A 25427-nucleotide genomic window follows, 5' to 3' on the forward strand; every position below is an offset into this window, starting at 1 on the left:
CCAAATTTTATCTGCATGTCATTTGTTCTCGACAAATATTTTAGCAATTGTAAGTGACCTTTCTTATCGCCACCAGAGTGAAATACGCACGAATAAAGAACAATTCAGACACAATGACAATCAAACTAATAGTAACTTACCCCTTGCTTCCCTCCTTGAAAGGTGTAGCTTATCACGATCGTATCACACGAGGTATAACCTGGTAAGCTGATCCTCTTCACCACATGCGTCATAGTACATGGTGGCATGTTGCCTGTCCGAGTTTCGCGCATTTCATTACATGTCGGACAGCGCAGCCCAGAGCTCTTTTCGTATTTATCCAAGCATTTCTTGCAGAAAGAGTGTTTACACGGCAGTTCTCTCAGGTTTTTGACGTCGCTCAAACATATACGGCATCTTCTACCACTGTCACTGAGCTCGCTCAGGGAATTCGACCGCGAAGACGATGAAGACTTTGATGATCCAGGCCGTGCTACGATGCTTCCCTTTGGACGCAGACGGTAAAGTGTGTCACTTTTCTTTCCTAACTTCGGTGACTGAGACCTTGGTGATGTTGTAGGTATTGGCAGACCGGTGAGCTGTATGCTTTCGGCTGTGTACGATGGTAAAATAAAAAATTTAGAAAGTTCTTGTAGTGATAGGTCATTTATCCCCCTTACAAGACTTTGCGAGGGGTTTATTAAGTGAGTTTCCAACCATATGAAACTAGTCGCATTCGTATGCACTGGCAGTATGGTACACGTACGGATTTACAAAGACTTCTGAATATTTTTTTTTTGAAGTCGGAATCAATATAAATAATAATTCGATTGTGATGTTTCGCAACAAGTCCTACTGAACGCTATGATGTTGCTAGATCTGGTTGTCCCGTTCAGCTGATCTTTGAAAAAGGAATATCAAGTTACATTGTGTTGCAATGTGGCACTGTGTCTTTCAAGGCTTTAAATGGCAGACACTTCTGTTATGACTTTGGGTAGGGTAAAATATAACAAAATGACAAAATGGTCATGAGTAGTCCTTTTCCTTTCAAATGAAAAATTTAGAGCCTGACTGTGATTATGCTTGATATCATATTAACATATCGACTGGTTTGTAACCCTGTATCTGCATTCAATCAGTGCTATCAGTCCCATCACGGTCACACCGTCTGTTGTCACATCACAGGATGGACAGACGTAACATACAGCTGTATCTACGGTTTCACTACAGGCAGAACGGGTGCCAATTAGGGACCCAAGCGTCAGTTATGCAGTGTACATGTTGCATAACGGTCCCTAAAGAGTATTCGTATCCAAGGGACAGTAGCTGTAGCTCGTACTTGTGCCGATATTCCCAGAATATGGTAAGTCAGTTGGATTTATTGTTCTACTTCCCAGTGTATACAGAGATACATAGCTCCGGAGTATCAACTAAGCTCAGGTCGACAGCAACAGCGCACGATACATGTAAAACGCTCTATTTACAAGTAAGCTGAATGCTGGGTGTCCAAAAATACATTAAAGAGTAGAATTAGAACTTGTTGGTGGCATACAAAAAGTAGTAAAGAAATACTCAAAGTTCACGATATCACTGTCTTTAATAGATTCCATATCTTACTTTTCAGAAATCCTGACATCAATTGAACGAGTGGCCGACAATCATTATAAAGCGGTCCTCCTTACTGACAAGATGGTCATGATGGATTTAGGGATGACATCATTGAAAATGAAAAATGTAATGCTACTCTGTCACAATGTAGCCCTAGACTATATAACGAGGAAATCCTTAATAAAGTAATATCATACAGCGGCAATAATCAAATGCATGGATTCTTGTTAAAAGATATTGTAGTTTCTTCTTGAGATGTGACATCGAGATACAGCATATTGGGTTGATTGTTCTCAAATCATAAGTTTTTGTACAGGTTTAAGTGTTATTTTGAGTTTAAAGTTTTGATGACAATCATTGTCTGTATCATAGTTGTGTATACATCACTGTTAGGTGCATTGTCCTGACATCATGAAATAAACAAAATGTATCTGAATCGAGGGTAAAATAGCCACGAAAGTTTTCCAATACAGTCTGCAAAATGAAGGTTACAATTAACAATGCTTTAAATCGATGAATAATGATGCAAGTTCATTACTCTGTAGATTTTCTTTAATCACGCCTCTTCGCAGACGACATATTTTTGTGTTGACCTGTGTAAGTTGCTCTAAACTCCCATGCAATAGTATGGTTTCGCCATCACTCTTGTAGTAGTAGTACTCTACCCCGGCATCTTTTACTACGCCCTCTATGGCCGTTTTCGGTTCGTTGCCAGGTATTTTCAACGCAGTAGGGACAATGGTTGCGACCACTTGGCTGTAAATACTCTGACAAAAAAAAACAAAACAAAACAATTGTCTGGTCAGTCAATCGAAAAGTAGTTTAAGATAAAAACTGCGATTTTAAAATTATATATGAATGATTAAGTTAAGGTTGGCATTATCATAATGTGGTAGAATAAAGGCAATTTTGTTTGTGCTCCAATTCAGGAGCAGGATAACAACAGTACCAGAAATATGTCAGTGATGGCCTACAGTGTAGTTGCTGTCGGTACACATGAACATTGGACCTTCACGTCACGGTGGTACATTGATCTCGTACAAGCGATATGCACCACAGCTATGTAGGGTAAGTAGTTACAAATCACTTGGACACTGGGGAAGAAAATTACCCTATAGGAGTAGACCATTTCATATCTCTTGGACACTCACAGGTAGTGTAAAAACCTCCAGTAAGAGTTGTTAAGAAGAAAAACTTACTGCTAATTTAGGAAAAGATATCTGAAAGAAGGTCTTTTTAAGAGAAGACGTTTGAAAAAGCACAGATTGCAACAAATCCGTTGCACAGGAATCGTTCCAAAGACCACAAGACATAAAATGTTCAATCCCTCTATCATTGGCCACATACCTGGGTTGTTGGAGAAGCAGCAGCTTGTTGTTGTTCTTCGAGGGATCCACGTCTTTGTTTACCCTTACCGGAACCATTTCGACCAGGTGTCTGCAATTTTAAAGTATGATTTTAAGTTGCGAGATCAGAAACAAAAATTGAAGTTCTGTACTCCGACACGGGTGGGTTTCATGGTTATAATGCCATTGCATAGTATCTTAATGACAATGCAGAATTTCTATAGATTTTTTGTTGCGTTTCGCTTACATCTGCGAAAGAATGAACTATAAACCTGGGGTGATTTTAAAAAAGGAACTGAAAGTCTACATACAGTCGCGATACAATTTCAGCCTTACGGTTTGTGTGAAAAATTCAAACCGACAGGAAACCAAAAATAAGTTTGGAATTCTGACAAACAGTCATGCTGCCTTTAATTACTTCTGAAATTAGTCTAAACCTGAAAGGTGAGGAAGTGCTTGCATTGTCTATAGTTCTGAACACTCTCACTCGTAGGATTTAATGGTTTGTTCCTGATTAAGTTGATTACAAAGCCGTGATAAAACTCTCTAAAGTAGAGGGCCTGGATAAAAACACTTCAAACAACATTGCGTGTAGGGGAACAGAGTTAACTGCATTTCGATGGTCGTGTAAAATTCCTCAAAACTATTGGCCAAGCCTTCCGTTACGTCATCGTATACCATGTATATTTACGACAGTGAATCAAAGTGAAAATTTTAGTAGTTCAGAAATGTGTCGACACTTAAAACTTGTCAATTGAATAGATTTCATTAATTATCATGTGCGTGGAGAGTTGAAATTATAGTAGGCGAGGGTTAAAGTTACAGAAACAACATTTGTTACCCGCGTTTTAATTGTCCATGTCCTCAATAGGCTTAAGTATATACTCGAGCTTCACTCCAATAAAAAAAACCTCGTAACTCATATGCATAGAGGTCAATGAAAAGCGCAAAACACAACCTGTATATCGTCAAGGGAAAGCATTATAAGAATTTTGACAGTTTCTTATCATACAGTATCAAAATGCAATATATTCCTGTCAAACCATTGTGATGTATCGTTTCATATCCTTTCATAGAATAAGGATGATGGTATTGTAAAGGAAATATATAGCATTTCATTTGAGAAAAACCAAACTCATATGACGTAGACAGGTAAATTGAAACAACGTTACTTTGATGAAGAGGAACTTAGTTAACTTTATTTTTTCACACCCTGTACCTCATAACTAGCAAAGTTACCTTTTCCAAAGCCTTGTCTGACTTGACGCATCCCAGATGTATCGGTATGTGATCGACATTTTCTTCAAAAGTGATTCCACTCGACAGCTTCACTGTTGTCTCCTTTTCTTTCGCCTGCTCCTCAATATGGCGGTCGATGTCCTTCTTTGCCGACATGACATCAACCGGTCCCCCATACTTCATGATGTTACTGAGATAAGAGTGCACACTTTCTGCACTACCCATTTTAAAATCTAACACCCCCATACGCTCATCAATTTGTTTTCGTTTTGGTTCGTACATGCCCTGCAAAACATTCAATAGCCTTTGACCTTCTCTCTTAACTTCATTTCGTATTTTCTCGGTAGCTGCGGTTATTTCGCGCTCACAGTTTTTTCTGTTCTCTTCTAATTTATTCAATACTTCATTCGTCTTATCTGTCGACTGTTTCAATTGATCAATCTTTTCTTCGACGGTGGTGAGGTAACCTTCCAGTTGCGGTGTATACTTTTTCAAAGCTTCCTCGATCGAGATAACTTTGTGCTCTGGTGCTGGATGCTCAACTACCAGGCACTTTAGACATGTTAAAGCCTGGCAGGAATCGCAATAGTAATCTAACTGAGTACTGGTATGTTTATCGCAGAATCTAGGCTGCAGGACTCTGAAGTGTGGCGAATTTACTTCCTTATTGTACTCCTCTATAGTCATGAGTTGGTGATCTTTTAATGACCTCACCACTTTGTGTGCTTTGAGACACTCGTCTGCGCAGAAATATTGGCCACAATCTTTACACCACACTTTTGCTTCTTTCTGGCAAATTTCACAGCTTGGCTTCATTGAATCTTCGCTAAAGTTGTTAATTACTTCTATCAAGTCGTTCAAAAAACGGTTGTCGTCAATTTTGGACGCACCTGCAGAGGGCAAAGGCCATTGTTGTTTGCAGTTTGGGCAGACTAGACGCCCTTGGTTATTTTGAACCCAATCAGTCAGACATTTCTGACAGAAGGTGTGAAAACACGGCAAAATTTTAGGAGATGTGAAACGATTCATGCATATCGGACAAAGAAGGATCTTGTCGTCGATCTCGTTCATTAACTTCTCCGTAGCACCTGAGATTGGTTCCCCACCTTCCGCCATGTTGTCGGGTACAGGGTCAACCACTTGATCGCGGACAAAAATGGCGGCTGTTGAGTCGTTAATAAAACAATTCAGGGGATAATAGAGATTACAGGAAGGAATGACATTAGATGGTACGAGGAAATGCCGAGGCAGTATCATCACGCAAAATACTCTCTTACCCAAAGCAATTGCTGTCCATAAGCCTGTTTAACGTTATGATTTTGAGCGAACGACAGTATCAGATAAAGCATGCCCCTCAGTGGTGTCGTAGTTTGACACGTACACAACTGGTGGTGTTGAGTAAAGTCGACAAGTTTTCTCTTCGAGGGCTTAACAGTCGTGTGCAGCATGGCGAGAATTACAACAGTCAGTTTTCTCCAGTGTTTGTGGTTATCCTTGTTTCAGGATATATGTTGTAACATGCGATCATTTGATATTCAAAATTACAATGTCAGCGTGGCAAAATATTTAGGTTTACAATAAATGCACGTGGGTATAAACTTGATAAAATACTTCTCAGGCAGTGTATCTCATTGATAATCATCAGTGACTTACCTCAAATGTTTGTCAGACTCACTGACCCGTGGGATCACCATATGCAGACATGTTAACTCTTTGGTTTCACTTGACATGCGCACAAGAGGGGTCGTTCAGAGTTCATATAGCGAGAAAATATAATGTAGGACGGAGACTGGCTTGTTCTATAAATCGTGCTTTCCATCATGACAACAGTTCAAGAATTTGCTTTATGGAGTAAGACACAAAAGACGAGACATGTCGCGTTCTTTTACTTCATTCCTTTCTAAAAGCTGTCTTTGATTCTTTGCCATAATTTTTTTTCCGAAATACGTTTTTAATTTTTTTTATGCCTGTTCTCTTAACATATAGGCCCTATTTAATTTAATTAAACGTGAACACATTCAATATCACATCAATATATTCTTATATATGTGTGTACATGTACTTTATGTGTAATTACATATATACATGTTATGTACGACAGCAATATATTCTTATGTTTATACATATAAGTACATATATTGTATGTATGTAGGACGGAGACTGGCTTGTTCTATAAATCATGCTTTCCATCATGACAACAGTTCAAGAATATATATATATATATATATATATATATATATATATATATTATATATATATATATATATATATATATATATATATATATATATATATATATATATATATATATATATATATACCGTACTGTCTGTGCCCAAGTTCAGAGGTTGCCGTTAAGCCATTATGGTGATAACTGGGAGGGCACATTGTATACATTTTGTGTATATATATATATATAATATATATATATATATATATATATATATATATATATATATATATATATATATATATATAAGGTTGTAAGGCTGTTCTCGCAGTCAATTAAAGTGATATCATACTATCGGATTGATAAAAACGGGACACACCTTTTGATGTGACTTAATATTTTTCATGCAGAAAAACATGAAAGGTTTTTGGGATGTTGTCGCCGTTACGCTGCTGGCTGATTGGAGTTTTGGGTTTTGTTGGATCTCCGTGGATTTACAGTTTCAGTATTCAATGATGTCATAAAAGTTCAAAGTTTATGTGTGTATTGCATATAGCGATAGTGTTGAGCCAAACCTGGAGTATTTTCATGGTATGCAGGTTAAGTCAATAAAAACCATAACTACAGAAATGGGGCATGTTATGTCTCTTTACAAGAAATATACTTTGTCATATCCTCAACTCAGAGGAACAGACGTATTATTTTGAAAATGAAGTCATTTTCTATTACGAAATCAGCCTATGTCATGATCTTCGAAATTGGCGCAAAGAAAATGTTTATTTCACGCTCACGATACATTAGCATCCATGGACGCGATAAATCCCGCGCAATTTCTCTCGATTTGGACTCTAACAATACTGGCGGCACGAAATACCAGCACGGTATCTACAAGATGGTCTTACTCGTTTTGCACATTTAAAATTTACTCAGCAACTTATTTTCTCATGGAGGTATTCTGCGTACTACCCCCATGTTCTATTGTATTTCAACCAATCATAATATTGAGCCGTTGTTATCAATTTAATTTATTCATAGCGTGGGTTTGAAACAAAAGAATTGTAGCATGCCATCCGAGGGTAGTGATAAGTTGTACTTTTGTATCTTTTCTAATGTCGGTAAATCAAAGTATTGTCTTATTGTATTCTTTATGGCGTCGGTATCCGACATAGCCAAGATACTGTATAAATGGACACACTAACTCACAGGACAAACTAACTAAGACCGACTCAGGCACGGGCACATTCACAGACTACATGTATCAGAGGCTTGGCCCGGAGGCCTAGCTACGTGTCCGTATTTAATAAAATAAGTTCCAGTTCTCCATCGTCACTTGTGGTCAGTTCCAGCTCTTAGTTATGACATTAACTTATTAACTTGATCTGATGGTGACATGAATTTGCAAGATAAGGGTTAAAGTTCTGACTTGGCTATTGGAGGTCATATTTTGTTTCTTAGTCTAGATATCACCACTATTTCAATATGTATTTTCGACAATGCAGCAAAGTCTGGTCATTTCTTCATAGCTGCTTGCTTATATGCATCACACAGTTTCGTCCGTGTGATGTAAAAGGAGGGATACATACTGTGAGTCGTTTACTCTGTACACGTTGCAAACCATGACTTTAAGAGGCAGCTGTGGTCAGTTGAAGAAAAGGCTAAATATTGCATGGACGATATGAAAGTTTCCCCCCAGGAAACATCTTTCTGCGAGAACTCCTACTTACCTGTCACTATTACTTTTGGGTTATCTCATTTGCTGCCTTCCAGAACGAGGCAAAAATTTAAATACACGTGATCTCATCCCAGGCGGAAACCGCGGAAAACTATTACTTTTGGGTTATCTCATTTCTGCCTTCCAGAACGAGGCAAAAATTTAAATACACGTGATCTCATCCCAGGCGGAAACCTACTTACCTGTCACTATTACTTTTGGGTTATCTCATTTGCTGCCTTCCAGAACGAGGCAAAAATTTAAATACACGTGATCTCATCCCAGGCGGAAACCGCCATGAGATTCCATATTCAAACAGTTCTCAACCTCCATAATAGACTATCAAATAGTGGGGAGGAGGGAGGGAGGAGTGACAGGTAAGTAGGAGTTCTCGCAGAAAGATGTTTCCTGGGGGAAACTTTCATTCTGCTTCATCCTCCTACTTACCTGTCACTATTACTTTTGGGTTACACAGAATCCAAAGCTTAATTGGAGGAGGGTATGTCAAACAAATACTCCCAACCTAGGTAGAACCACACCTCAAAGAACCTAAAGCAAAACTAGCTTCCATAGGCACATCCTTGAGGTAAAAGTTAATAAAGGTATTTGGAGAAGCCCAAAAACCAGCTTTACAAATGTCATCCACTGACACTCCTTTAAACAAAGCCCACGAGGCAGCCATAGCTCGCGTATCATGTGCTCTGATGGAATGCACAAGTCTACAATGGCCATCGGAAGAATCATAGGCAAGTTGGATTGTATCCCTTAACCATCTAGAAATAGTGTCCTTGGACGCTGGACCATGTTGACCTGGAGACACCTTAATGAACAACTGTTCTGTATTACCACGAAGGTGTGCAGTCATCTTAATGTAGTAACGAAGAGCCCTACAAGGACAAATAAGTTTATCCTGAGGATCACTTGAAATATTTTCAAGACTCGGAATGAATATCTCTGTACCAACACGAGATACAGATTCATTCTTTGCCAGAAAACCTGCCCTAGGCAACAATCTAACACCTGTAGGCTCCCATCTGAGATAAGCACTGTTGATAGACAAAGCGTGAATCTCACTACGTCTACGCCCAGACGCCACAGCTATGAGAAAAACAGTCTTCATAGTTAAATACTTCAAACCAGATTCACTAATAGGCTCGTAAGGAGCTGGCCTTAATGAGTCTAACACCAAAGGAAGACTCCAAGAAGGCAAAAGTCTCCTCTGAGGAGGACGCTTAACAAAAAACCCTTTAATCAGACTATCCACAAGAGGATGCTGACCTACACTATGTTCACCATAACTCGGAAGGAAAGAACTCAACGCTGAACGATATGTTGAAATAGTTTGGGGCTTTAGACCTCTAGCCTCAAAAAGAAAAACCAGAAAATCACCCACAGAACTTAGAGGTGGATGCATGGGATCGACATCATGTTCTTTGCACCAATCACTGAATACTCTGAACCTGTAATTGTATGATTTAATGGTTGATGATCTACGAGAGTTCGCTGCATATTCTGCAGCTCTCGCTGAAAATCCCTCTGAGCAAAAACGTTTCTTGACAGTTTCCAAGCAGTCAACTGGAGGACTGATGGATCTGGGTGAAGAAAACCCGACAACGGTTGGCTCAAAATGTCTGGGGTCTCTGGTAGCTTTATTGGAATCTCTATTAGCAACTCCAGCAATCGAGGAAACCACGGTTGTCTTGGCCAATTCGGCGCTATCAGAATGACAACACACTCCTCGTGTCTCATCTTGCTTAGTACTCTGGGAATCAGAGACACTGGAGGAAACGCGTATGCGAACATGTTTGTCCAGGGAACTGAAAAGGCATCCACTGCCTCTGCTCTTTGGTCTGGAACTGGAGAACAATACACCTGCAGGTGGGCATTGTGTGCGGTTGCAAACAGATCTATGTGAGGCCTGTCTAACACCTTGAAAAGGGACTCTACCACCTGATGTTTTAACATCCACTCTGTTGGGATAGGTCGTCTCCTGGACAGAGCATCTGCTATTAGATTGCACCTGCCTGGTATGTGAGCTGCCCTGATCCTGATATTTCTGATAATGCACCAATTCATTAGATGCCAAGTGAGGATGCAGAGAGATGGAGACCGTGTTCCCCCTTGCCTGTTCAAATATGATACTACGGTTGAATTGTCTGACCTTACAAGAACCAATCTCCCTAAGATATGACGGACGAAGGCCTTTAAACTTTCCCATACTGCCTGAAGCTCGAGAAAGTTTATGTGCTCTTGTCTCTGGGCTACTGACCAGACTCCTGAAATGGTCAAATCTCCCATATGAGCCCCCAAACCTTGCATTGAAGCATCCGTGGTTATTGTAACCTCTGGGGGCTCCAGGGACAGTGAAACTCCCTTGAAAAAATTGACTCTGTTGGTCCACCAATGAAGATGCTGTATTAACAGGGCGTCTACCCTTATAGGATGACTTAGAGGATTCTGATGTGGTCTCCATTGAGACAGAAGGAATATTTGCACTGGCCTCATGTTCAACCTTGCCAAAGGTATGAGCTGAACACAAGATGCCATTAGACCTAGGAGGCGAAGAAAATGCCGCGCCGTCTGAAAACTGCCGGGCAAGAGATGACTTACCATTTCGCAAATAGCTTGAAAGCGCTCTGGCATAGGAGTAGCAATCCCTTCCTCCAAATCTATTTTCGCCCCTATATAATGAATGTTCTGACTGGGGCAAAGTTCTGACTTCTTTTCGTTTGGTAGCCAGCCTAGACTGATAGCTGTCCTTAAAATACATGCTGTATCCCGCTGCAATAACCTGATCTGCGTCTGCCTGGCTAGCCAATCGTCCAGATACATGTGAACATAAATTTGTTGCTTTCGAAGAAAGGCACCCAAAACTGCTGTGACCTTGGTAACACACGGGGTGCTGACGACAGACCGAAAGGCAGTGTCCGACACTGAAACGCCTTGCCCTGCACTGCAAACCTGAGAAAATGTCTGCAGTCTGGGTGAATAAGGATATGTTGATAAGCGTCTGTTAGATCGATTGAAACTGCATAATCCCTTTTGACAGATCCGATAATACTGAACGTAGAGTTTCCATCTTGAAGTGTTTCTTTTTGAGAAAATGGTTTAACGGGCGGAGATTTAAAATTGGTCTCCAACCCCCTGATCTCTTTGGAATTAGAAACATTGAGCTGTTAAAACCTTTTGATCTGTCTGTGACAGGCTCGATAGCCCTCTTTGAGATTAATGAATCTATTTCCTGAAGGATAGCATTTCTCTTTCCTAAACTCAACGGAAGAGGAAAATTTATAACGTTGCTTGTAAGAGGGGGAACTTGAAGAAATTCCAATCTATAACCTTCTGAAACCTTCTGAAACTACCCCTAACACCCATGGTTATCTTGGCCCAGTGCCGACTGAAAAGTAATAATCTTCCCCTACTGGCACCTCCGGAAATGGAATTTGAATATTTAACTGTGCTAGATTTACACACTGAGCCACTGGCAAACCGTCATTGCTTAAAAGAATGGTCTCTGGGCTTATCCGGAAAGGGCGGCACTGGTGGTCTAAAGCCCTTATTATCCCTTTTACCCTTAAAGTAATTACTAGGTGTAGCAGAAAAGACTTCTTTGCAGAAAGTCTGTTTAGTTTAGCGGAAGGCTGCGACTTTGGCTGAAAAGAAGCAGGTCGCTTAACTCCCTGACGTGGTCTAGAAAGGGAGACTATTTCCCTAACATCTCTAGCTGCTTCAGCTTCCTGGTGAAAAATATCTGAGACTTCTCCATGGAAGAGTTTATCACCCCGAATAGGAAGCTTAGTCAAACGATTTCGAGTTGATCTAATAGGAAAATCCATCTGATCAAGGAATAATTCTCTTCTGGCAGAAACTGACAAAGCAATGGCACGCAAGAGTTGATCTGCTGAAGAAGTTAGAGAAAACTGCAAAAATTCCAAACCCTTAGACAATTGGTCATCAGGAATATTAGAGCCTGGCGAAACTGCCGTATGTACAAAAGCAGTTGCCAACAATGAATGTGAAATGCATCTCAGTAAAACTCTCAGAGCTTTATCTACCATAAGATGTCCAAGATCAGCCTTATTGGTAAAACTTCTCAAATCCTTAGCTGAAAAATGTTTCTTATCAGCCGCCAATTTAGTGTGGACAAACTTTCTACACTAGACGCTCTGGCAAACTCCTCAAAGTCTTTCTCAAGGAACCTGAAATTCTTGTCTACAGACTTTGTGTACTTAGACACTCTGGGCAAACTCTTCTCAATAGCTGTCCATCTTTGTGCAATCAGTCCCTCAATGGGCAAACGAGGAGCACCTGTAACTGTACTATCTCCACCAAGTAAAAAGGACTGACGTTGACTATGACTGCTATCATCTTTTGTACAGCCAAGCACATTGCCAATAATGTTAATAATGTCATGCCATTTCCCAGACAAAGCTTCTGACATGTCAGCATCAGTAGTAGAAATTTCTGAATGAGTATCAGAATGAGCAATGTCACTTCGCACGTAATCCTGTGACTTAGACATAGAATGACTGTCTCAAGATCACTCGGAGCAAACAAAGAAACAGAATCAGGATCTCTATACTTGTAGGACGGCTGTGGAACAACTCCCGACACAGTTGCCGTCTCCTGATTACTTATCACCTCTGTAGGGTCCACATGTAAATCCCTATTCAGACTGTGCTTTTGGTGTTGGAGCTCCACATGATTGCCCTCTGCTACACCAGCACTCTGAGATTGAGCAAGAAAACCAGCCAACAAAGAAGAAACCTTCTCCGAAAATTGCTCAAATCTAGTGTCCAGAAAACCCTCAATCTCGTCCTTAGAAACATACGACTCGTCAGAGGGCAAACTAGCAGCTGCACTACTAGCCGACTTCCTGGACTTGACCTTCTGAGACTTACCTTTTGAAGTTTGCCTACCTTGCAGCAATTCAGGATTAGTAAAAATGCGCCATAGTTCATCCGACCAATCCTTGCAAATATCACAAGGCTTAATTAGCCTTTGAACACTTGCAACATGCAAGACACTTGTCATGGCTGTCATCAGCAGGAATAATCTTCCTACATCTAGTTGCAGCGCAAACCTTAGAACCGTCACTCGCAGGAACATCACATAGGTCCATGATACAAGCAGAACCGGTAAACCTACAGTACACAAAAACCAGCGCGATAAATTACCATAAGTACAATACACAATGCACGAGAAAATGGCTCGCACAGCTGCAGACTGACCAAACACGTCACTGCATTCAAAAGCGTGGAAAGCAAACAATAGCAACACACACTTGCTACAGAAACTCAAAGCAGAACTTCAAACGGCCTGAAAAACTACCGTCAAACCAAACTGACTGCTAAAAGAGAGCAAATAAACAGGAAATAATAGACGATACCGTAACTCACGCTCCCAGGAAGGAACAGTAGAGCAAAAACGGACGTCAAAAAACCATATACTGGAAGGCTGAAACACGGTGTGTTTTCACACACCGAGGCAAATGAGAACTGTTTGAATATGGAATCTCATGGCGGTTTCCGCCTGGGATGAGATCACGTGTATTTAAATTTTTGCCTCGTTCTGGAAGGCAGCAAATGAGATAACCAAAAGGTAACAGTGACAGGTAAGTAGGAGGATGAAGCAGAATGACTTAATCAGTTTTGCGAATACATACATGCAGTAAACATGGCATTGTGTTCTGTACTTCAGTCCTCATTATCATGGTGCTTAGTTATCACTCACCAAAGTCGATATCTCTCCACAGTGGCCGTATTTCTGCCTAGTAGAAAATGGCCTGAAATGCTGGTTCTCAAATCACACGAGAAAGATCTGTTTCACAATGCATCTGACCTGTAACAATAAATTCTTATTGTGGCAATATGTGTTTCCCAAGAAAATAAATTTGTACATGACTGAATGTACCTCAATGACAAATACTTGAACTCAAAAATATCACAAGTCGTTGCTGGTCTACATAATATTTGGAATCGTTTTGAAATTGTAGAGAAAGTTAATTTTTCACTCCGTATCGTCTTTGTCAGAATTAATTTTTTCAATGGCGAATTCGGCCCCAAATGTCAAATATAACGACATATCGAATGACATTTGCTTCACTAATGTATAAACTTATGGTGACCGCAGATTTTTAAATAAATGTGGTAAAGAATGGCTGAAACTTTCATTTGGTAGGCTATGAACAAAGGTCTTACTGTTTTATTTTGCAAAAACACCTGATGCATGCATCATTGACAGTCTGCGACATTCATCTATTGCTGTTGTTATCAGTATTTATACCAACGTAGGGTAATAGCAAATGATCATGATACCACTCCGGGTTAATAAACTTTATTTTTACAATGATGTTAAAGAAGGATTTCCCATATCTAGAAATTTAACCCCTAACAAAGTGAAGATAAACTTAAATGAATCCATTGCTAAGAACTATATGAGGTTATCCCTCGATATCACCTCTTGGTGGGGTCGTATTGCTGCGAGTGCGGTTGTGGGCCGCATCACACGAGTCGAAGACGAGTGTGATGCGGCCCACAACCGCACGAGCAGCAATACAACCCTACCAAGAGGTGATATCGAGGGATAACCTCTTATCATATACCTATGCCCACGTTATTGAATGAATAAATCTCGTATATTAAAATATGATACGTTTCACTGTGTTTTTTCTTGATGGACTACATTTGTGCTTTGTGCTTTTCCGATTACTATATGTGTGTGTGTACTGTGTACTGTGTCTGTTTGTCGTCTGCTCCACGCACACCGTGTTGTTCGGTCGCGCACAGAATTGCAACATCTAAGTCGGTTACTGTGACCAACTCTTTTGGGTTGGAAACAGTGGCCGACTGGTTTTGTGTGAGGCCTAGCAACTAGGCGATGTTGCCGTGAGTGTGTGGGGGTTCGAATCCCGTTTGGGTTATAGTAAAATTTATATTTCTTTAACCTGAGTGGACAGTCCTGCTGGTGGATATTTACTTGTCCCCGAGGCTGTCTGATAGCTCAGTAAAAAGCTTCGTGCTTTTCCGATTACTATATGTGTGTGTACTGTGTACTGTGTCTGTTTGTCGTCTGCTCCACGCACACCGTGTTGTTCGGTCGCGCACAGAATTGCAACATCTAAGTCGGTTACTGTGACCAACTCTTTTGGGTTGGAAACAGTGGCCGACTGGTTTTGTGTGAGGCCTAGCAGCTAGGCGATGTTGCCGTGAGTGTGTGGGGGTTCGAATCCCGTTTGGGTTATAGTAAAATTTATATTTGTTTGCGTCATCTTGCTAAGGCGGATTGATATACTAGCGTCTGACGTAATCTATCAGCTGGCTCATTGACAATTATTCTACGGTTGAGCCACGCGGTTGAGCAGAGAAATGCTTTAACTCTGTCATCAAACATGTAGGATATCTACCGAATCCGTACGGTACATGCAAGTGTTGTGTTTGGTTTTTGAAAGTTGTGCTTTTGAATTTGCCTGTCCTCTGACATGTCCGATAGCACTTTTGCTTGTCGTCTGCGCGTCTGTGCTTATGCACGCGCACGGACGGAACAGCTGGTCTGTCATCGATCTATCAGTGCCCATACAGTGAAATGCTCTGCTCTTTAATTTGTTCAATTGGTAGCACTACTAGCAGGTTAATCCGATATCGACACATGTGTTTTATTTAGTTACCCCCGCATTTCCCTATGCTTCAGAACCCTGCCACTTTTGGAGATCGGACATGATATCGTAGTCAAAGTCAAAATCATAGACGGGCACCACGGTTTGTTTTGATTAGGGCGCCACCATGTAAGTAGTCCGGTATGCAAATCAACAGGCCGTATCAGGCTTTGTTATGTAAATCAACAGGTCGTATCACTTTTTCATATGCAATATTCAATTGAATGAAAGAAAGACGCGCTCATCATTCCTTTCATATGCAAATCAACAAGGCGTATCACTTTATTGACATCAAATCAACATGATAAATCATGTCACTGAACTCTGTAAAGACACAATACAGGGCATAGATGTGATAAAGGTGCATATCATATACGAATTATGTTTCATTGCACGCACAATCATTTCTTGAGATTTTTCTGGTATTTTTAAATAGTGTTAATGGATCAACTATAAAATAATATAAACGTTGTTTAGTTCAGTATCAGGCAAATTGGCAGACAGGATATGATGTATCGTACAGAATGAACAATATGATATAACAAAACACCTTCCGGATGATGCAAATTCAATATACCATTGCTAAAAGACTCAGACATTTTGAAATATCTTATGAATTTAAATTGTAACAAATCCACTGGTTTAGACGGCATCAATTCAAGATTTTGAAAATTGGCGCAGGTCAAATCACACCGAGTCTCACAGCTCTTTTTAATTATGTAATCACAACAAGTACTTTTCCAAGTCAATGGAAGTCCGCTAAAGTAACTCCTCTGTTCAAAAAGGGTATCAAAGATAGCATCTCAAACTACAGACCTATTTCAGTCCTTCCTGTTCTGTCAAAATTGTTAGAAAGACATGTACATAGTCATTTTTACAATTTTCTTTCATTTCACAATTTACTGTCAGATAAACAATCCGGTTTTCGTACGTTCCACTCTTGTCAAACAGCTTTGACTAAGATTACCAACTCATGGTACCAGGCAATCGATAGTGGAAATCTAATAGGTGTTTTACTCGTTGATTTTAGAAAAGCCTTTGACCTAGTTCATCATGGTACTTTACTTAAGAAACTCAGACTTTATGGTTGTTCAGAGCAGACAATGGGCTTTTTCACTTCATACCTCGCAAACAGAACTCAGTTGGTGTCCTTTAATGGAACCCTGAGTGATTCTCTTCCTGTCAGTACAGGTGTACCGCAGGGATCTATTTAGGGCCCCTGTTGTTCCTCCTTTTTATAAATGACCTCCCTCTGGCTTCTGAAAATTCTGATATGTATATGTATGCTGATGACACAGCAGCTCAGGTGATCAGTCCCAAAATTAACGAAATTGAAACCAAGCTGAGCAGAGATATGAATCTGATCACACGCTGGTGCGATCAAAATAGCATGTGTGTTAATTCACAGAAAACTAAGGTTATTGTCATTGGTACAACGCAGAAAAAAGCCAGAACGAAAAATCACATCAATGTTATGTGTGGCAATGATCAGCTCGATTGTGTAACCCATGAAAAATTGTTGGGTGTAACCATTGACGACACCCTAAATTGGGAAAAGCAAGTAAATTCAGTTTGTAGTAAGGTAGCTTTTAATTGCTACATCTGAAACGTATTCGTCCCTTTTTAACTCAGAGAGCTAAGATGATATTTTACAATTGTTTTATTTTACCCCATTTTGACTATTGTTCTAACATATGGGGTCATTGTTCCAACAAACTTTTACTTCGTGTTGAAAGACTACAGAAAGCTGTAGCCAGAGTACTTTTAGACTCAGATTTTAGCACTCCTAGTCGTAATTTATTCGACGTTTTAAACTGGTTACCATTTAGAGAAAGGATTGTTTTTAATGAATCAGTCTTGATGTACAAAGTCCAAAATAATTTGGCTCCTAATTATTTGAATGTTTTTAGAAGCGTCCAGAACGTCCACAGTCGTAGTACAAGATCTGTAGACAGAAATGAATTATATATTCCAAGACACAGAACTCAAATTTTTAAGAGGAGTTTTACGTATAGCGGTGTCAAGTTATGGAATAGTTTACCAGCAGATGTCAAAGTTTGCTCTACTCTTCACTCTTTTAAAACGAAATGTAAGTCTCATCTTTTGGGCAAAATGTAATTTTTAAGCCATTTTTGGCGTTTTTTATATTTTGTCGTCTGTTTCTTGCTGTCTTAATGTTTTGTTTTTCTCTGTTCTGTTTTTTATATTCTTTAATGTACATATTGTATATTTCTTGCATCTCGACACTGTGTGAGAAGAGCCTTCGGCTCAACAGTCTATCGAGTTTAAATAAAGTCTAATAATAATAATAATAATAATGTTTTGAGGATTTGACAGGATAAAACCTCTTATACCTAAAGATTTTTTATGATATTGAAGCAAGTACTTTAACTAAGTTGCATGCGAAATCGATAACATTTCAAACTGACAATAGTAATTTACATATTCAAAAGTGAATTACACAGTTACTTATTTACCCATAGTGGACATACCTAAAATACAGAACCAACGAGATTTATGTACGAGACAATAATTGAGATGCCTTCAAAAAGACAAACAGTAATTTTTATATAGCACATTGATTGTCCGTTGATGATACATTGAAGCGTTCAAGAAGAAGCGGTCTTTCTATTTGACTCCCTGTGCGGCCAGTTCATCTTTCACCCTTGTCAGATATTCAGGATCTGGGTACCCATACCTGAAAAGCATGAAGATAACAAATTCATTCAGACAAAAGCATACAGAAAGTGCTTGGTTTCCTCTGTAGTAGTCCTTATTATACATGCAGTTTTCGTCAGGAGGGCTTGTCTCGCGCATTACGAGATCTAGCGAAACTTCGATATTAACATCCTTGTCGATAGCTTATCATGCAAGAATAATAAAGAGTTTCGAAACTGTGGTATCTACGTACTTGTAATTGTAATTAACATAAGCGACAATGTTTTACCCCTGTAAATACAATCATGAAATTTGTTGTTTGTCTTGAATCGTGCGGCAATGCCTGAGTTAGAACAACAGCTTCGCAGATCCCATGAAGTCTCCCACAGCACAGGGAGGACTTAATGGCCAGCTCATCGATGTCCGAAGCCTGATAATTCAGCATTTTGACATAATTCTAGTCAGTCACCTGTGTGACATGTTTATACGCTTGGTTTGCAGGTGTCCTGTCTCCACAGTAGCAATTTATATCACTCTTATGCTTAAAACTTGAAGTGCTTACCCTTCTGCCCCGCCCCGTGGTTGTGTTTTGTGACGAATATCGTTCCAGACGATTGCGTCTTCTGCTCCGGTTGTCCTTGAAGTGTCGATGGTAAAGGTGAGTTTACGATCAAAGGCGATTTTCAGTAACCTCAACACCTCTCGTCCCTCAGCGTTGTCGGGAAGATACGCTGTGCGAGTTGTGCCCTGGTATGGCTTCCCTGGGTGGGGATGTTGTTCCTGAAAGAAACTCCCATACTTAGGCCTATTTGCTCTGCGGCGATATACTACAGTCAACATCATCAATCATGGTGTCGCAAGCGAGATATCAAACATTACTCCTGCAGCAAAGGAATTCAAGGGCCATAAATGTTATCTATAAGTAATTTTTGCTCGACAAATATTTTAGCACTTGTAAATGAATTTGTTATCGCCACCAGAGCGAAATACGCACGGTATAAAGAACAATTCAGACACAATGACAATAAAACTAATTACATACCCTTGCTTCCCTCCTTGAAAGATGTAGGTTATAACGATCGTATCACACGAGGTATAACCTGGTAAGCTTCCCCTCTTCACCACATGCGTCATAGTACCTGGTGGCATGTTGCCTGTCCGAGTTTCGCGCCATTCATTACATGTCGGACAGCGCAACCCAGAGCTCTTTTCGTATTTATTCAAGCATGTCTTGCAGAACGAATGTTTACACGGCAGTTCTTTCAGGTTTTTGACTTCATGTAAGCATACACGGCATCTTCTACTACTGTCGCTGAGCTTTCCAAGGGAATTCGAACGCGAAGACGATAAAGACTTGAGTGATCCAGTCCTACTGAACGTTATTATGTTTGAAGATCTGGTTGCCCCTTTCAGCACGAAATGATGATCTGTGAAAAAGGAATTTCAAGTAACATTGTGTTGCCATGTGGCACTGTGATTTCATGCTTTAAGTGGCAGACACTTCTATTATGGCTGTGAGTAGGGTTAAATATAACAAAAATCGCAAGAGAATCATGAGCAGTCCTTTACATTTCAAATGAAAAAAATAGAACCTCATTGAGATTATTCCTTATATCATATTGAAGTATCGTCTGATTTGTAACCCTGCCCCTGCATTCAATCATTCATATATCAGTTCCATCACAGTCACACCGTCTATTTTCACATCACAGGACGGACAGACGTAACATACAGCTGCATTTACTGTTTATCCGCGGGTAGTTGCGAGTGTCAATTAGGGACTTTGGTGTCAGTTTAAAACAGTGTTTTGCAGTGTACATGTTGTATTACGGTCTCTAAAGAGTATTTGCATCGAAGGGACAGTAGCTGTAGCTCTTACTTGTGCTGATATTCCAAGAATAAGGTACGTCAATCGAATTTATTGTTCTACTTTCCGGTGTATACAGAGATACACAGTTCCGGAGTATCAACTCTGCCCTGATAAATATGTCGATAACAGCAGCGCACAATACATGTAAATATCTCTATTTACAACGTAAGCTGAATGCTGGGTGTCCCAACATTAATTTGGAAGTAGAACAAGGACTTATCAGTGGCATACAAAATAGAAGTTGTAAAGAAATTATCAAAAATTAAGCTACTGTGTTTTCAATGGGTTCCATATTTTACTTTTCAGAATCCTAACACAGGCTGAACGAGTGACGACAACGTTATGAAGTGGTATTGCTTCGATGACAAGATGCCACGGACATGATGGATTAAGGGGTGACATAATTTAGGATTAAAAAGTAATTTATCCGAGGTAGCTGTTTCTCCATCAAAATGAAGCCCTGGACAATAAAGCGAGGTTATCCTTAACAAAGTAATATCATACAGGTACAATGTTTCAACCCAAGGTTTCCTGTTATATCAGTGAGTTTTTCTTGACATAAGAATCGAGATACAGCTGGTTGAATTCTTATTGTCAGTTTAAAGTTTGATGACAATCATCGTCTTTTTTATAGTTGCGTATACATCACTGTAAGATGCATTGTCCTGAGATCATGAAAAATACAAAATGTATCTGAATCAAGGGTGAAATAACCGGTACTCCGATACAGTATGCAAAATACAAATCATAATTGGCAATTATGCTGTAAATGATATATCGATGAACAATGATGCAAGTTCATTACCCTGTGGATGTTCTTTAGTCGCACCTCTCTGCAGGCGAGATATTTTGGTGTTGACTTGATTAACTTGCTCTAAACTCCCCTGCAAGAGTATGGTTTTGCCGTCACTCTTGTAGTGGTAGTCTATCCCTGCAGCTTTTACAACGCCCTCTATAGTCGTTTTCGGTTCGTTGCCAGGTATTTTCAACGTGGTGGGGTCAATGGTTGTAACCACTTGGTTAAAAACACTCTAGAGAGCAAAAAACAAAAAAAAATAATCCTGGTCGGTCAATTGAGAAACTATTTTCAGATAAAAATAGCGGTTTTTCAATTCTTAAATAAGAATTGCTACGTCAATGATGGCATTTTCATAATGTAGTGAAATAAAGATAATTTTGTTTGTTCACCAATGCTGGAGCAAGATAACGCCGGTACCAGAAATAGGTCGCGAGTGGCCTAATTGCTGTCAGTATCCGTGAACATTGGACCTTTGCGTCGTACTTTGAGCTCGTAGAAGTGATATGCACCAGCTATGTATTGTTAATCGTTACCAATCACTTTGACCCTTCGGGGGAAGGAATTCACCCCATGAAATGACTATTTCATGTATTGTGGACACCCGCAGATCTTAAAAAAATCTCCAGCAATATTTGGAAAGGAAATTAGGCTGCAATTACAAACACCTCTGGAGGGTGGGGGGGAAGGGTAGATTTCAGGGGGACTTGAAAAAATTTACAATATGCCAGGGGAGATCTGAAAAAATTTACATTGCAAAGGGGGGCATGAAAATTTATTGAATATCAAATTTCTTTTCAAATACCTTCTGGCACTTTCATTTCCTGCCATTTCAATTTTCGGCGCGCCCTTTGGGCGCAAGTGTTATGATATATTAAACAGTTTATTGATGATCCAAGCAGTAAAATAGAGGAAAAAAGATTGAGGTTGTCGTGATTTCTACTTACTCAACCCCTCTGTCATGCAAAACTGTTCTCTATAATCTTAACTAAATAGTAAAATTTTTTTGTACACATACACTTTTTACCTGTCACTTCAAGGAAAGTGCATTTACACGAATTATCACACACATATAAATGTCCTTATTTTTATGAGAAATATTAATTGTTTGCCCAATAGACTCCCGTGTATTATGATTTGATATTTTTGGACGAAGCACTATATCGGCTACATTTTGTCTTCCTTGGGTGAGGGGGGGGGCTTCAAATTACAGCAAGTCAGAAGGGGGACTTGAACACATTGCGAGTTTGTTAGGGTACTTGAAAAAATCTAATAATTTTTTTGGAATCTCCCCCTCTAGAGGTGTTTGTGAATGCAGCCTAAAACAGGAAAACCCCTCGTCTTTTTTTAGGTATAACTAAGTATAAAAGGCACAGGTTGAATAAAAACATTGGTTACACAGTTATTGCCTCAGTGTCCTCAATATATAAAATGTTCTATCCCTTGATCATTGACCACATACCTGAGTCGCTGGAGCAGCAGCGGCTTGTTGTTCTTCACGGGACCCACGTTTTTGTTGACCCTGTCCGGAATCATTTCGACCGGGTACCTGCAATTTTGATGCCTTATTTTAAGTTGCTAGATCAGAGGGTACCTGCAATTTTGAAGCCTTATTTTAAGTTGCTAGATCAGAGGGTACCTGCAAGTTTGAAGCCTTATTTTAAGTCGCTAGATCAAACAAAAAAATGAGCAATAAAGACGTACTGTACTCTGAGTGACATAGTTTGTTTTTGCCATTGTGCTATATCTTCATAATTCAATGCAGAATTGCTGCAGATATTTTTCGAGTTCGTAAATCTGCGAAAGAATTAGCCACTAGATTTTTTTTTTGATTATTAAAAAGGTAACGGAAGTCTACATTCAGTCGTAATACAATTTCAGACTTACTGCTTCAATTCACACGATTTGGAAACTTGAAATAAGCTTGGAATTCTAACGAACGGCCATGCGGCTTCTAATTACTCCCACATCAAATGAATCAAATCCTGAAAGGTGAGGAAGTTTTGGCATGTCTGATTCTGAAATGTCCTTGTCAGATTTAATGGTGCATTTTGATTAAGGTAATATGCACCTCGAAAGTGAAATACTTAAACTTTTGCTCCAACTTCCCTCAAGGAATCTTTCAACCATTCTCTTTAAAATCAAGAATAAAAATCGGGGTCACCATGCAAATTTTGGTACTAGTGAAACAAATAACCCAAGATTTACCGATATTAGAAATTCAAAATGGCCGCCATCCCTGTGTTAACTCAAAAGAGAAATATAAAAATTTTCGAATTTCGAAAAACTAAACCATGAAAAAGTTTCTTCCACCAAGGGCTTTAAAATTAACCCCAACATGTGGTATATCAGAAGAGAATTGTAAAAGTTTGAGAGTCCGAATGTCTGTCCCCGGGGTGCGCGTTCTACAGTCAATGATTACAAAACCATGATAGAAAGTTCATCCTAACGATGTGCAAAGGTTACGTCGTGTACGAAACGTAACGTGCATAATTATATCTGTGACACTCAATCACAGCTAATATTTTGTTTGCTCAAAAAACGTGTCAACAGCTCAAACTTTCAACGACCTATTACAGTAATTATCATGTTTATGGGATTTCAAATGATAGTTTCAAACTTCGTTCGTTAAGGGGATGGTTTGAAGTCAGACTGAATACGCGACAAACAACGTTTGCCACGCGTGTTTTAATTATCTATGCTTGAACTTTCCTCCAATGACAACCCCGTGACCCAAACGCGCCTCTTTGCAAAAGTCTGACTTTATTTTTTACACGCTTTGCGGTGTCATGACTAGCAAAATTACCTTTTCCAAACCGATATCTGACTTGAGGCATCCCAGATGTATCGGTATGTGATCGACATTTTCTTCAAAAGTGATTCCACTCGACAGCATCACAGGTGTCTCCTTTTCTTTCGCCTGATCCTCAATATGGCGGTCGATGTCCTTCTTTGCCGACATGACATCAACCGGTCCCCCATACTTCATGATATTACTGAGATAGGAGTGCACACTTTCTGCACTACCCATTTTAAAATCTAACACTCCAATACGCTCATCAATTTGTTTTCGTTGTGGTTCGTACATGCCCTGCAAATCGTTCAATAGCCTTTCACCCTCTCTCCTAACTTCATTTCGAATTTTCTCAGTTGCTGCGTTTACTTTGCTCTCACAGTTTTTTCTGTTCTCTTCTAATTTATTCAACACTTTATTTGTCTTAACCATCGCCTGTTTAAATTGATCAATCTTTTCTTCGACGGTTGTGAGGTAACCTTGTAGTTGCGGTGTATACTTTTCGAAAGCTTTGTCGATGGAGATAACTTTGTGCTCAGGTGCTGGATGCTCAACTACCAGGCACTTGAGACAGGTTAAAGCCTGGCAGGAATCGCAATAGTAATCTAACTGAGTACTGGTATGTTTATCGCAGAATCTAGGCTGCAGGACTCTGAAGTGTGGCGAATTTACTTCCTTATTGTACTCCTCTATAGTCATGAGTTGGTGATCTTTTAATGACCTCACCACTTTGTGTGCTTTGAGACACTCGTCTGCGCAGAAATATTGGCCACAATCTTTACACCATACCTTCGCTACTTTTTGGCAAATTTCGCAGCTTGGCTTCATTGAATCTTCGCTAAAGTTTGTAATTACTTCTATCAAGTCGTTCAAAAAACGGTTGTCGTCAATTTCGGACGCACCTGCAGAGGGCAAAGGCCATCGTTGTTTGCAGTTTGGGCAGACTAGACGCCCTTGGTTATTTTGAACCCAATCTGTCAGACATTTCTGGCAGAAGGTGTGAAAACACGGCAAAATTTTAGGAGAGGTGAAACGATTCATGCATAGCGGACAAAGAAGGATCTTGTCGTCGATCTCGTTCATTAACTTCTCCGTAGCACCTGAGATTGGTGCCCCACCTTCCGCCATGTTGTCGGGTACAGGGTCAACCACTTGATAGCGAACAACAATGGCTGCTGTTGAATCGTTAATAAAATAATTTAGGGGATAATAGAGATTAAAAGAAGGAATAACATTAGATGGTAAGAGGAAATAGGCAGTATCTTCACACAAAATCCTCTCTGGACCTAGAGCGATTACTGTTATAACCATGTACAATCGTATGATTTGAAGCGACATGCTATCTGTTGAGGCACCCCCCTTAACGGCGTCGTAGTAGCTGTCGTAGTTCGGCACGTACAAAGCTAGTGGTTTGCTTTAAATGGCGAGTAAACTATACAAGTTTTCTAGGTGCGGGCTTTCAAACTAACTAGTCGTGTGCAGCATGGCGACAGTTACAAGTGTCAGTTTACTCCAGTGTCTATGGCTATCCTTATTCCAGGAAAACTATTAGTTTTGAATACGTTTGTAACCTTCGATGCTTTGATGTTCAACATTACATTA

The 25427-nt window shown here is 39.8% G+C and overlaps 1 protein-coding gene across 4 annotated transcripts in view; it reads right to left on the reverse strand.

Moving 5' to 3' along the window:
• LOC139120117 (E3 ubiquitin-protein ligase TRIM56-like) overlaps positions 1-25427 on the reverse strand; it is a 37593-nt gene that overhangs the window by 2865 nt on the left and 9301 nt on the right. For 2 of the 4 annotated variants that reach the window (XM_070684210.1, XM_070684209.1), the window contains exons 2-5: positions 23838-25000; positions 22494-22580; positions 21041-21266; positions 141-592 (exon numbers count right to left, since the gene is read on the reverse strand). In XM_070684210.1, the coding sequence (XP_070540311.1) occupies positions 141-592; positions 21041-21266; positions 22494-22580; positions 23838-24953 (1881 nt within the window). In that variant the 5' untranslated portion in view covers positions 24954-25000. Of the gene's footprint in view, positions 1-140; positions 593-2125; positions 2355-2934; positions 3025-4172; positions 5312-5825; positions 5902-21040; positions 21267-22493; positions 22581-23837; positions 25001-25427 lie in introns of those variants that run through there. The other 2 variants (XM_070684208.1, XM_070684211.1) reach the window with 2 other exon arrangements.

Source organism: Ptychodera flava, chromosome 20 (assembly GCF_041260155.1).
Source record: "Ptychodera flava strain L36383 chromosome 20, AS_Pfla_20210202, whole genome shotgun sequence".
In the NCBI taxonomy this organism is placed as follows: domain Eukaryota; kingdom Metazoa; phylum Hemichordata; class Enteropneusta; family Ptychoderidae; genus Ptychodera; species Ptychodera flava.